This window comes from Stegostoma tigrinum, chromosome 3 (assembly GCF_030684315.1).
Source record: "Stegostoma tigrinum isolate sSteTig4 chromosome 3, sSteTig4.hap1, whole genome shotgun sequence".
Lineage (NCBI taxonomy): Eukaryota > Metazoa > Chordata > Chondrichthyes > Orectolobiformes > Stegostomatidae > Stegostoma > Stegostoma tigrinum.
This window is the reverse complement of record NC_081356.1, coordinates 89,254,276-89,269,146: the sequence shown is the minus strand read 5'-3', so window position 1 is coordinate 89,269,146 and position 14,871 is coordinate 89,254,276. Positions and strand designations below refer to the sequence as shown.

At 42.2% G+C, this 14,871-nt stretch overlaps 1 protein-coding gene across 18 annotated transcripts in view; it reads right to left on the bottom strand.

Moving 5' to 3' along the window:
- Window positions 1-14,871, bottom strand: part of LOC125450983 (multiple C2 and transmembrane domain-containing protein 1-like) — a 562,377-nt gene that overhangs the window by 112,472 nt on the left and 435,034 nt on the right. For all 18 annotated transcript variants that reach the window (XM_048527527.2, XM_048527528.2, XM_048527529.2 and 15 more), the window contains one exon: window positions 10,803-10,922. In XM_048527527.2, coding sequence (XP_048383484.1) covers window positions 10,803-10,922 — 120 coding nt within the window. The remainder of the gene's footprint in view (window positions 1-10,802; window positions 10,923-14,871) is intronic.

Genomic DNA, 14,871 nt, shown 5'->3' with positions numbered 1-14,871 from the left:
GCTAGGCATAGCGCTTGGGGCAAATGGGGTCAAAGGTTGTGGGGAGAAAGCAAGATTAGGCTATTGAGTTGGACAATCAGCCATGATTGTGCTGAGTGGCACAGCAGGCCTGGAGGGCCAAATGGCTTCCTCCTGCTCCCATCTTCTATGTTTCTATGCAAAGGCAGCAAATTGATCTACGCCCTGTAGTTCCAGTAATGCCACAGGGAGAGGTCCAACCACAATGAGGAGCTCAAGTTAGTCTAGAGTCTGAAATCTCTCTGGTCCAGCTTGGCATTCCCTGATGAATGGGGAGAAACAACATTTTGGGCCTGAGGTTTTGAGGAATGGGTTAGGTGGCAAAAATGACAATGGATTGGAGCATACATTCAATGAGTTCAAGGAGTCGGCAAAGGAGATTGTTATGGAAACATCTAAATGTCTAAAGTACTGACAATGTTATGAGAATTTCTGACTCAGCCATTCTCTTAGGAAGTGAGTTCCATACTGCTACCATCTTCTGAGTGAAAGATAATCTGTTCAACTCTCCTCTCATCCTCTTACATCTTGCCTTAGATCTATGCTTCCTGGTTACTGGCACATCTACTAATAGAATAAAAGCACCTTCTACCCATTTATGCCTTTCATTATCACTGACCTCTCGCAGGTCTCCTTTACCCTTTACTGTTCCAAAGAAAATCACCACAGTCTATGCAATCTTTACGCATATCTCAGACCCGCTAGTCCAAGCAGCATTCTGCATAATCTCCTCTGTATTCTGGAAAGAGTGCATCTTTTTATTTTGTTTTATTATTGGTTGGGCTCAAATGAGGAAAGAACTATTTTACAACAAAGGGCTAAGGAAGGAATTGCTTTTAAATTCTAAGATAATAAAATGTGAGGCTGGATGAACACAGCAGGCCCAGCAGCATCTCAGGAGCACAAAAGCTGACGTTTCGGGCCTAGACCCTTCATCAGAGAGGGGGATGGGGTGAGGGTTCTGGAATAAATAGGGAGAGAGGGGGAGGCGGACCAAAGATGGAGAGAAAAGAAGATAGGTGGAGAGAGTATAGGTGGGGAGGTAGGGAGGGGATAGGTCAGTCCAGGGAAGACGGACAGGTCAAGGAGGTGGGATGAGGTTAGTAGGTCGGAGATGGAGGTGCAGCTTGGGGTGGGAGAAAGGGATGGGTGAGAGGAAGAACAGATTAGGGAGGCAGAGACAGGTTGGACTGGTTTTGGGATGCAGTGGGTGGAGGGGAAGAGCTGGGCTGGTTTTGGGATGCGGTGGGGGAAGGGCAGATTTTAAAGATGGTGAAGTCCACATTGAGACCATTGGGCTGCAGGGTTCCCAAGCGGAATATGAGTTGCTGTTCCTGCAACCTTCGGGTGGCATCATTGTGGCACTGCAGGAGGCCCATGATTGACATGTCATCTAAAGAATGGGAGGGGGAGTGGAAATGGTTTGCGACTGGGAGGTGCAGTTGTTTATTGTGAACTGAGCGGAGGTGTTCTGCAAAGCGGTCCCCAAGCCTCCGCTTGGTTTCCCCAATGTGGAGGAAGCCACACCGGGTACAATGGATGCAGTATACCACATTGGCAGATGTGCAGGTGAACATCTGCTTGATGTGGAAGGTCATCTTGGGGCCTGGGATAGGGGTGAGGGAGGAGGTGTGGGGGCAAGTGTAGCATTTCCTGCGGTTGCAGGGGAAGGTGCCGGGTGTGGTGGGGTTGGAGGGCAGTGTGGAGCGAACAAGGGAGTCACGGAGAGAGTGGTCTCTCCGGAAAGCATTATCACTGATACGCTTTTAAATTCTAATCCTCTTTTGAAGAATACTTTGTGTTTACATGATTGCTCTGCAAGCAGTGGGAGATGGCACAGCTCCAGTGCATATGTAAAAAGTAAGTTTAAGCCAGCAACAAGTAGCTGATTTGTTTGTGATCACTGTAGATGTGAAAGGTCATCAGCCTAACAACAACTGTCTTATTTGTTCCTGGATAGCTAAACATCTTGTTGATGTAAATGACGCAGCAAAAGCCTGGGAGGAACTTTGGTATTCCTCTCTTTCAGCAGGGAAAATAGGTGAAACCTGAAGAAAGACAGTTACTTTCTCACACCAGCTACTGTAAACTATGGCCTTTAACTACGAACTAAGAGTCTTCACAGTTAGTATACCAATCTCCAGTGCCTCGTGTGAACAAATGTGCCAAACCTGAAGAAGAGCATGTAGAAGAGAATGTCCTGGGAAGCAAAAGGATCATCTTAGTGAATCCTGGGGTGGACTGATACTATTGAGCTGCGGTTCCTAGTTTTCTTTTCCTCTATTCATGAAACCAATATTCTTTTGTTTGCCTATGCCTGTCCAGATATATGTGTAAGAGAGATTTAGAAGCATGTTAAAGTTATAACTAGTAGAGTTTTATGTCAACAGTTCATTGTTGTTAACCTATGATTTGAATCTATTTATTTGAAATAAAAAGTAATTCTTGTTAAGTACAGAAACCTGGTCTGCGTTTTCTGTTTACTTGAGTCTAGCAGTCATGTCATTTGGGAACTTTGCATATTTTGATAAGATTTTTTCAGTCTCTTCTAATTACTTCAGGAATAATGATGCTTAATTTCCAGTGTGCTACCCCAGTGAGGAGTAACATCACTCTCTTGTGTGATCATATTCATCCTTTAATTGGGATTTAATCACTAACTGCAGGCATGTAGCCTAACCAGCATCATAAGCAGTACCAGCATAATTTCCCTGGTCTTGTATGATAAGTCTCTGCTAATAAAGACAAATGGCCCTTCTGCCTTCTTAACCACATGCCTTGTTACCTTCAGGGGTTTATGGATACGCACACCAAATTCCCTCTGATCTTCTGTACTTTCCAGATATCCATAGTTTAATTCTTTGACTTGCTAACCCTCCTCAAGTGCTTTATGTTTTCCAAGTCAAATTTGATTAGCTAATCTTCTGCCCAGTTGACCAATCCATTGATATCCTCCTGCTATTTACAGATTTCCTCCTCACAATCTAAATATATTGTATATCACCCACAAACTTTTTGACATTCCCCCTAGATTTAAGTCCAAGTCGTGAACTTACACCACAACCTGCAAAGCCCAAGCACTGATTCCTGCAGGCCCCCACTGGGAATAGACTATTCACTGAATCCACTGATGTTCCTTTGCAAAGTTTTGCTCCTACCTACTTTATTAATAGTGATACTTAGAAAATTTAGCACATGAAGACAATCAATGCAGCAGCCTAACCATAAAATATTGGCAGTATTGATTTTCTTGCTGCAAGCTCACATCTTGGGCGATGCTTGGTTCAAACTGCAGTCATATATCTGATCAATTTGGCAGTCAGCTGCTCAATAGCCAGCCCTGCAGGAGTTAAACTGACAGGTTTGGCACAATATTCCGAAGAAGGACATTTTCTTATCGATGCTCACAGGGCAATCGAACTTACAGTCCCAGTTGAAGCAATCCTGAATATTTTGATATCTGAAACTGCCTGAAACAATTATTAACTGAGCGCATACTAGCTGTGCCATACGGAATAAAATGTTGGAATCAAGGGCATATGGATGCCACACACAACTGAACATTGGTAGGCAATAAATAATGTAACACCTCAATCAAAACTATTGAGGAACAATTTCAAACTGCGGAATACAACTTTTTTTCACAATTAACAATGACGTTTTGCAAAACATTACAATAAAGAAAGTGTCTAACAGACCAGCTGCAGGTTTTTAGCTTAGGCTGGGGGAAATTACAGATGTCGACAGGCCAGGAAATGTCCATCCTGTCCCTGAGCTAGTTTCTGGGCAATGGGCAGCGGATGGAAGCAGATGAGGGGGAGTAGTCCCAACTGCCTTTGAAGACCTCCCCATCTGCCTAGTGGTCCAGTACCTGAGAGGTGTTTTAAAAATAAAAGCTTAAACAAATGTTGAGGCATGGGTGCCTCCATTTCATGAAGTTTGGGGAAAATCACATATATATCTTATTCTTTACTCTATCATGGAATGTGGGCATTATTGGCAAAGCCAGCATTTATTGCCCTTCCCTAACTGTCTTTGAACTGAGCAATTCTAAAGACCATTTCAAAGAGGAATTAAGTGTTCACCACATTACTGTAAGTCTGGAGTCACATGTAGACCAGACTGGTAAGGGTGGCAGACATCCTTCCCTAAAGGGCATTAGTGAATGAGGTGGGGTTTTTACAGCATTTGATAATGGTTACGTGTTACTGTTCCTGAGACTAGCTTTCAATTCCAGATTTTTAAATTAAAACTTTCATTCTACAAGCTAATGTGGTAGGTTTTGAATCCATATCGTCAGAGAAGTAGCTTGGGGCTTTGGATTTTTAGAGATTTTACCATGGGCGGACTCTCAAATACAAATGACCTAAATTCTGCTATCAACACTTACTATTAAAACCTGTATCAGAGTTAATGGGAACTGCAGATGCTGGATTGTTATTTCTGTTCCTATTAGCTACCACTAGTACGCCCTTTGCCTTTTGTTCCGTGTACATTTCCCATCAATTCCTCTTTCCTTCTCTCCCTAAAAACATCATTTTTCCAGGTCCCTTCAGTTCTGAAGAAGTCATATTGGATTGAAGTGTTAAGTCAGTTTCTCTCTCCAAAGATGCTGTCAGGCATGGTGCAATTTTTCCAGCACTCTATGTTTTTATGAAAGAAAATGAACCAAGTGTGTGCTTCCAAAGTAGCATGGGAAGGCAGTGTGCCGTGATATCGTATGCATTTAGCAACTATCAGCCGGATCACTGATCCGGTCCAGGATGGTTGGAGTCAGAAACCTTATGATCAAATATATATCCAACCAAAGTTGGCAAGTTCACATTAGGTTCAAAAACTCATATGTCTTTTATCAAAGTTTGAAGCAATGATCACTTGGCAGAGGTGTCTAGTACTGCCCCTGTCAAAGTTTATTGGGTTACTTCACAGACATTATCATCCTATTTTGGACAGTCTCATGTTGAGGGTGTCAAAACATGTTTGCAGTGTGGAGGCTGGTTTTCTCTTTAAGACAGGTGCTAACTTCTGTAAATTTCAAAAACCTCAAAGGTCCATATTATATTTCAAAAAATAATATGGGCCAACTCCCAAAGTTTGGCAGGCTCATACTCATTTGCCATAAAGGTTACAGACATATTGCTTCAAACCAATCTTGTGGGAACTCCCAGCCTTAGAATCCTTGTCATCATTATCCTCTGTATTTTGCTATTGACCTTGTTTAGCCTGGCTTTGCAATGTGTGCTACGGCATCTAAGATCGCTGGGTTCAGACTGAAGCTGTTAGTTACAATAGAAGGATGTCTGGAAGGCCATTAATTTTCACCCCAATGGTTCCTACAATTGGAGGAGATGAGAAGTGAAAAGGACACATGTCTTTGCTGAAGTATATCTGGATTTACGTTTTGGTGATCGGGGAAGGTTTACACAAAATATTCCTTCATAATATCAAATTGGTGGCAGAGATGCTACATTTTATGTGGACTAATTGACCACCCTTTTCTACTGCCATAACATTGCTTGGCATTGCTCCATCTTGGCTCATCTGCTGCTGAAGCACATATCCACACATCCTACTCTCCATGTATCGATACACCTCTCTGTCATTCTACCTTGCTTTTCTCATTTAATACACTCCTTATAGCTCATCCACTATCTTCTTGTATGAAGAGAGCCATGTTTTGTTTTATGTTACTCCTTTCGATCACTTTAGTAGGTTTTACTGCATTAAAGATTCCTGGAAGAGTGATGGAGGCAGGTTCAATTGAAGCATTTAAGAAGGTATTGGGCACAGCAACTTCAGTCTACTGTTTTGAGGAGACATGGGCTGAATCCCACCATGTCAGATGGTGAAGTTTGAATTCAATAATGAAAAAAAAACCTGGAATAAAAATCTCATAACTGGTGACCACAGTTGATCATTGAAAAATTTATATGGTTCACTAATGCCCTTTAGGAAGGAAATCTGACAACCTTACCTGGTCGATCCTCAAAAAACATAGCAATTTCATTGGCTCTTCTGTGCCCAATGGGGAATTAGGAATGGGCATTAAATGCTGACTTAGCCAGCAACTTCCATGACCCTTGAATGAATTTAAAAACTGTGCAGCATTATGGTAAAAAGGTAGGAGGTTGGCTTTCAGTTAAAATGCTCAGTGAGACAATGCAAACACAACAGTCTGGATAACCTTCCTTTGAACTAGAACAATGCTGTGACTCTCTGATATATGTAAGTATATTGCTATTGCTGCTGGAATTAGAATCAGGCATCAATATCTCACAAATACATTTTAAAAAGGTATTTGGCCTTATGCAATACTTACATTGAGACAAAAAAGAAAAATTGTAAGATTTCATAATCTGTAGAAAATAATGGGCTAACTAAATTGACTAAACTGCTGACCTATTCAATTCAGCGATTTCACCAACTATTTTAATTCCTTGTTTAATAACTAAATACTTTGGATTTTTTTCCAATTTAATTTCATAAAATCATCAAATAATGAAATAATATTTCTGTCACAAGCCAGTTAAATTTTCTCAGGGCCTTGCTAACTATTTACATTTGTAGAATCAGGGATATTAATAAAGTTAGAATTCCCAGTTGAGTGCTGAATTAGCCTAAGTTCCTGTCTGAAGTTCCCCTTAATGAAAAATTAATCCATATTACAATTAGCTGTACATCTGCTTGAGAAGCCAGACAATATTGTGTTCCAAACAGGTCAAATGTAAGGTAGCATAAAAAGCTTTATCTTGAATCTACACTATCTCTCTACATATCATTGTATCTTGCACGACCAGTAATCAGACTGCTGCTTTGCATCACGCAGTCTCAAGAGTGGCATCGGTAAAGACTACTGCCTGGGAAAAACTCAAATGGTCAAAGATTGAGAGAAGAAAATATTTTTAAAATGACAGTTTATTCTTAATTCAGACAATTGTTTGAGGTCGTTGTGGAACAAGGTAGGTGTCTTCTTACTTGCATATTTATTGAGTTTGTGGAGAATAGTGGCTGAATTGGATGGTCCTGTTGGAGCTCATCTGGTCCACCAGTTTTTTCCCTCCTCTTTTATTTTCTTCTCTCTTTTTTGCTTCTGCTCTGCCCTCAGCACCAGAGTTGAATACTGCAGTTGCAAGCACCAGCAGCAAGTCTTCAGAGCAGTGAGTCCTGCAGCAGTGCGTGTGCTGCGAGTCCCAGAACACCATGAGCAGTGAACCCTGCAGCAGTGCGTGGGCTGCGAGTCCCAGAACACCATGAACAGTGAACCCTGCAGCAATGCGTGGGCTGCGAGTCCCAGAACACCATGAACAGTGAACCCTGCAGCAATGCGTGGGCTGCGAGTCTCTAAACACCATGAACAGTGAGTCCTGCAGCAGTGCATGGGCTGCGAGTCTCTAAACACCATGAGCAGTGAGTCCTGCAGCAGTGTGTGGGCTGCGAGTCCCTGAACTCCTTGAGCAGTGAGTCCTGCAGCAGTGCATGTGCTGCGAGTCCCAGAACACCATGAGCAGTGAACTCTGCAGCAGTGCATGGGCTGTGAGTCCCTGAACACTGTGAGCAGTGAGTCCTGCAGCAGTGCGTGGGCTGCGAGTCCGTGAACACTGTGAGCAGTGAGTCCTGCAGCAGTGTGTGGGCTGCGAGTCCCTGAACACCATGAGCAGTGAGCCCTGCAGCAGTGCGTGGGCTGCGAGTCCCGGAACACCTTGAGCAGTGAGTCCTGCAGCAATGCGTGGGCTGCGAGTCCCTGAACACTGTGAGCAGTGAGTCCTGCAGCAGTGCGTGGGCTGCGAGTCCCTGAACACCTTGAGCAGTGAGTCCTGCAGCAGTGCGTGGGCTGCGAGTCCCAGAACACCATGAACAGTGAACCCTGCAGCAATGCGTGGGCTGCGAGTCCCAGAACACCATGAACAGTGAACCCTGCAGCAATGCGTGGGCTGCGAGTCTCTAAACACCATGAGCAGTGAGTCCTGCAGCAGTGCATGGGCTGCGAGTCTCTAAACACCATGAACAGTGAATCCTGCAGCAATGCGTGGGCTGTGAGTCCCTGAACTCTGTGAGCAGTGAGTCCTGCAGCAGTGTGTGGGCTGCGAGTCCCTGAACACCATGAGCAGTGAGTCCTGCAGCAGTGTGTGGGCTGTGAGGACCTGAACACTGTGAGCAGTGAGTCCTGCAGCAGTGTGTGGGCTGCGAGTCCCTGAACACCGTGAGCAGTGAGCCCTGTAGCAGTGTGTGGGCTGCGAGTCCCGGAACACTGCGAGCAGTGAGCCCTGCAGCAGTGTGTGGGCTGCGAGTCCCAGAACACCGTGAGCAGTGAGCCTTGCAGCAGTGCGTGGGCTGCGAGTCCCGGAACACCGTGAGCAGTGAGCCCTGCAGCAGTGGGTGGGCTGCGAGTCCCGGAACACCGTGAGCAGTGAGCCCTGAAGCAGTGCGTGGGCTGCGAGTCCCGGAACACCGTGAGCAGTGAGCCCTGCAGCAGTGCATGGGCTGCGAGTCCTGGAACCGTAAGCAGTGAGCCCTGCAGCAGTGCGTGGGCTGCGAGTCCCAGAACACCATGAGCAGTGAGCCCTGAAGCAGTGCGTGGGCTGCGAGTCCCGGAACACCGTGAGCAGTGAGCCCTGCAGCAGTGCGTGGGCTGCGAGTCCCGGAACACCGTGAGCAGTGAGCCCTGCAGCAGTGCATGGGCTCCGAGTCCCTGAACACCATGAGCAGTGAGTCCTGCAGCAATGCGTGGGCTGCGAGTCCCAGAACACCGTGAGCAGTGAGCCCTGAAGCAGTGCGTGGGCTGCGAGTCCCGGAACACCGTGAGCAGTGAGCCCTGCAGCAGTGCGTGGGCTGCGAGTCCCAGAACACCGTGAGCAGGGAAGACCCCCACAGTGGCACATGGCGAAGTAGCCCTGGAGTATCACACAGGCAGCAATTTCTGGGCGAAGACAGCGACAGTAGGAACAGGCAGCCCTGGGGGTCAGCAGTGAGAGTGGGAGCAAGCAGCCCCAGAGGTCTGTGAAGGGAGCAGGGGGTGGCAGCCCGGAGAAGCAGTGAGGGGTGAGATCAAACCCTTGTGAGGAGTGCAAGACCAGCATGGCCAGGCACTTATGGATTGTGATGTTGAACCATTAACTGTGTTTCTTTGTTTTCCAATGCTTTCGTAAGAAGGACTGTAATGTTTAACTTTCTCTATTTTTCTGCTCCAGATGAAGATTTTGTGCCTATGTATGTCTGTACCTAAGATGGCGCCATAAGTGGCAGCTTGTAAACTTTTCACTGCACTCATACGAGTGAGTACATGTGACAATAAAAGCTAATTCTAATTCTAATTCTTCAGTGATTCTCCCTGAGCACTTAAGAATCTGAGGTCAGAGATAGCTGTTCTGTTCAATATTCATGCCTCTGTCAGTGACACTCCAACATTATTGTTAGGATTGTTGACATAGCTTTAACTTTTAAGCTAGTTACAAAAGCCAAATCACACACCAAAAAAGACATTTTGGGAAACATTAGTGAAGCTGTATGAAAGAAAATTAACCAGCCTCCATTCCTGATCATTTCTCGTGATTCCAAGTGTATAAAAAATGGTTTTGGTGTTAATTCTTCTCAGATTAGTCTGGCAACACTTTCCATCCAGCTCACAAATTACCAACAATTATTTAGGTAAGAGAATGAGCGCCTTGTGGCCTAAATGGAATTATACCTTTGGCTGGTATGCAGTCTTCAAATGAAAATGGGTTTGGGAGTAAACTCAAGGAAACATCAAAGGGAAAGCTTTGAGACAAAGGAAGAAAGCTTAAGTTTATTTTGTTTGTTAAATCAAAATAAATGTAGATAGTCATATAATAGAGCTTCAGTACTGCTGAAAAAAGACTTTTTAATGAAGAATTTCATCTTGAACTCATCAGAACAATTCATAAAAATAGCCAATTGAAGGGAACACCAACATTTACACTTTATGAAGGGAGAGTGCTGAATGGCTGGTAAGTGGACACTGATTGGTAGAGGTGTTGTCATGGAGAACACATCATTTGATGATAACTGACAGTTAAAACCCAGGTTTAGTTTAAATGTGAAACCAGGTGTGTTGGCTCTGATAAACCAAGGCATCTCAGGACGTAGGTCTCTGCCAATCAGAGTCCATTTAGCAATCGAACAGCACTTCCCTCTCAAACAAAATGCGATTTTTTCAACAATATTCAAATACTGACAAAAATAATTAAATAATATGACTGTCCCAATTAATTTCTGTGCACATAAAAGGGTAAAAATGAAATACCTTCTAAATTGCAATTGCAATTGAAATTGCAATCGATGGTGAGTTTAATCAGAAGGGCATTACAGCAGTATAACTGTTTACAAACCTGTGTCTAATTGGTATCAAATGTAATACTGCTTGTTTTGACTATAGTTGAGAGTAAAACCACATCAGCCCGGTGCAACATTTGAGTCTGAATAACATTTTTTTTCTTTAACAATGAGTGACAGATTCCAACAGGGCTTCACAAATTTGTATTTTGAACTACTATCAATGAAATTGAGAAGAAGTTCAAAAAATATCATAAATATGCTAAGATAGAATCTATTTAAGAAAACTATCAGAATAATGGATAAAGAATGTAACATATTTTATTAGCGATAATATCAATCATGCTTACAACCTTATTTAATCTACTGTAGAATTGTTGGGAGGTTGAGCAGTATGTTATTTGAAAGAACTAGTCCATCTTCCAAGAATCTAGTAGCCAAACAAATTTTAACCTGAGCCTGATTCAGGGAAAATGACAGAATATGATTCTTACCATAGAGCTTATTCTGTTGTCCTTTCCTGATCTAATTAAACAGTAGTTGTAGATCAGCAAAACGAGTAGCATCAGTGGGATAACATAGAGTTCAAAGTTCCAAACTGTAACCAAATAAATCTAGACAAAATAAAGATACAAAAATATTTAATTGTAAACAGATCATGCAGAATAAAATCGAACAGATTTTCTTAAATTGTGATTTCAGATAAAGGGAACTGCAGATGCTGGAGAATCTGAGATAACAAAGTGTGGAGCTGGATGAACACAGCAGGCCAAGCAGCATCTTAAGAGCACAAAAGCTGACATTTCGGGCCTAGGCCCTTCATAGGCCCGAAACGTCAGCTTTTGTGCTCCTAAGATGCTGCTTGGCCTGCTGTGTTCATCCAGCTCCACACTTTGTTATCTCAGATTTTCTTAAATTATCTACTTTTAAGCTTCTCTTGTACTTTTGTGTTCCATCTCATTTCTTTTAATATTGTAGAAGCATGCATGCCGACTTCAGTGTATGCTGCTCTATGGTTATTTGGTTGGCTGTAACAAAGCGCATTTTGGAAGGCAGATGTCAATTCTTTGCACTTTTCTTTACATTGATATAGTAGAGACAGAATGGAAATGCCAGCTGAAACTAATCATTAAACTTGGACTCTGATAGGCCATCTTAATAAATTGAAATTTTGAACTTTATTCATTTGTTTTTCTTTATTCATTCATGGGACAAAGGTGTTGCTGGCTTGGGAAGCATTTATTGCCCATCCCTAATTGCCCTGAAGGCAGTTAAGAGTCAACCACATTGCTGTGGGTCTGGAGTCACATGTAGGCCAGATCAGGTAAAGATGGCAGTTTCCTTGCCTAAAGGACAGTAGTGAACCAGATGGGTTTTTCTGACAATCAGTAATGGATTCACATCATCATTAGATTGTTATTTCCAGATATTTATTGAATTCAAATTCCACCATCTGCCATGGCAGGATTCGCATCCAGGTGATCAGAACGTTATCTGGATCTCTGGATTATCTGTCCAACAATAGGGATCTTGGCCAAATGGATCAATGGATTGAAAAATGTAGATTAGGTGGGTTAAGTGGCACAGTGGTTAGCATTGCTGCCTCACAGTGCCGGGGACCCTGGTTCGATTCCAGCTTTAGGTGATATTTAATCTGAAAAAAACAATAAGACCATTAGGCCATTGCTTCGCCAACAGTTCAATATAAGGGCATTGAAGCTCAATGATTAGGATTTTCAATTCCAATTTCTATCTTTATTCAACATTTTCTTTTGACTGAGTTCAGGGATAGATATCATTTTCCCCCTTGTAAAGGTGTTCTTCTCACTGGAAACCTTCTGATCTTGCCATATGTCATCTCACTACTGAAAAAGGCTTGATCTCTGCATTTTCCACTTGAGATCTAAAAAATGGGACTAACCTGGAATAATAAACTGCAATTCTGACAATTGTTGCCATGTTTGTTTTCATGTCAATGGAAAGTTTGGAGAATTACATCAGTAAATTTAAAATTGTAAAATGTGAAATTGCCTCATTTATCATAATTAAGCACATATGAGTATATTTTTGAAAGGTGCTAAAGAGGATAAACTTTCTATGAGTGCTCAATTGCCTGTGATGGCCTCTAGACATAATACTCTGTGTAGAAGACACAATCACTTAGAAATCCCTTCTTGTCAAGAAACACTTGATGCATTAGTATTTATCATCCTTGATTTTCCTTTTAGTTTTCTCCCATAGCTCATACTCAATTGAAGGTGACTAAGTAGTCAAATGTTCAGTGGTTTAGTGGTCATTGATTTAGTGATATTTGTGTTCTGGTCTCCTCCTATATCAGATTAAAGGAACAAGCCTAAAAGATGTCATCTTGTTCATGTGAAATGAAATAACAGTAAAAGAAATTTCATATGAATTCTCAAAAGTATGTATTTGTAGTGACGTAAACTTCAATATTTTGTGTTTAGTTGCATTCAGTTTAAGATTTTGAAGTAGATTTATCTATAGCACAAACATGACTGTTGACCATGATATTATTGATCTAGCATTGTGAAATCTTCTTTATAAATCCGTCATGGTTATTGTTGTCTGGTACTGTTGATATATATGTTGATATATTCCATAAAATTGCATAAAATGTCACTCACAAAATACAACATGTTCTCCATTCATAGCAAAATATCACTGTCTTTTCATATATTTTGAAACAATATTCCCTAGTAAGCTAGTCAATGCACTTTAATAAGATCAAGTATGATTTGGCCAGACTGGACTGTCTGCAAATACTTTTCGGTAAATCGGTGTCAAAATAGTGGGTTGCATTCAGGAAGAAACTAGAGAGCACACTGGACCAAGGTGTTCCAAGAATGATAAAGGGAGGGACCAAAAAATTCTGTGAACTCTGGATGTTAAGGGTTACGCAGGATTAGATAAGGAGAGAAAGGGAGTCTTATGGTAGATACTGAGGGCTCAAAACAGGTAAAACTCTAGAGGAAAACAGAATGTACAAAAGGTAACTTAAAAAGGAAATCAGGAGATCAAAAAGGGAGCATGAGAGAATAATGGTAAGGAAAATAAAGGCAGTGGCGGAAGTGTTATGGACTTTCTTTACATTATATCATTTGTTTTTCTTATTGTTCTTAAGCTATTCAAAATGGTGCCAGAATTATAGTGTTAGTGGAAACCTTTCACTGTATTTTACTGTATTTTTCACTGTAAAATAGATGTGACAATTGAATCATTCATTCATTCAAGTAAATTAAGGATTAAAGGATAACTAGGAAATGATTAAGTCTCATTAAGAACCACAATGCTAATTTGTACATGGGGCCAGGGGACACAGGCAGGGTTCTGAATGAATACTTTGTGTCAGTGTTCACGAATGAGAGGAATGATGTGGATATAGCATTTAGGGAAAAGGACTGTCATATACTTGAAGCAGTTAGCATAGATAGAGAGGAAATTCTTTGTGGCTTGGCAGGCTTACATGTAGATAAGTTTCCAGAGCCAGATAAAATGTACAGCAGGCTGTCGAGTGTGGCAAGGGAGGCAAAGGATGTTGGCAATCATTTTCAATTCCTCCCTGGCCACATAGCGGTGCCAGTGGAATACAGAACAGCCAGTGTGGTACTGCTCTTCAAGAAAGGAGAAAGGGATAAACCAGGAAACTACAGACCAGTCAGTCTAACCTCAGTGGTAGGGAAAATATTGGAAGTAATTCTGAGGGACAGAATTAAACTGGACTTATAACGGCAGTGACTATTCAAGGATATTCAGCATGGTTTTGTTAAAGGGAGGTTGTATCTGGCCAACTTGATTGAATTTTTCAAAGAGGTAACCAAGTATGCAGATGAGGGCAATACAACATAGTCTACCTGAATTTCAGCAAGGCTTTTGATAAGATCCCACATGGGAGTTTGAAAGCAAAGGTAAAACCAGTATGGTCCAAGGCAATTTGGCACATTGGATATGGAATTGACAGGAAGCTGAAGGTGATGTTCAAGGGGTGTTTTTGTGACTGAAAACCTGTGTCCAATGGGGTTTTGCAGGATTTCATGTCACATATATAAATAATTTTGACTTGAATGTTGGAGGGTTGATTTGTAAGTTTGCAGATGATACGAAAGTTGGTGGGGGAGTAAATGATGGGCTGATCAGTGGCAAATGGAATTCAATCCAGCTATTTGAGAGATGATACACTTAAGCAGGATAAACAAGGCAACAGAATATATGATGAATGATAGGACGCTGGAAATCACTTAGGATCAGTCCTTGATATGCATAACCACTGGGTCCTTAAGATAGCTGGACAAATAGTTAAAGTGGTTAAGAAGGCATATAGGATGTTTGCATTTATTAGCTGAGGCATACAGTTAACCAGCTCGGAGGTTATGCTGGAACAGTATGAAACATTGGTTCGGTTACAACTGGAGTATTGTGTGCGGTTCTGGAATTCACATGAGGAGGGATGCGATTGCATTGGAGATGGTGCAGAGGAGATTTATCAGATGTTGCCTGGCTGGAGCATTTCAGTTATGAACAAAGGACTTGAAAGGACTTGGGTTG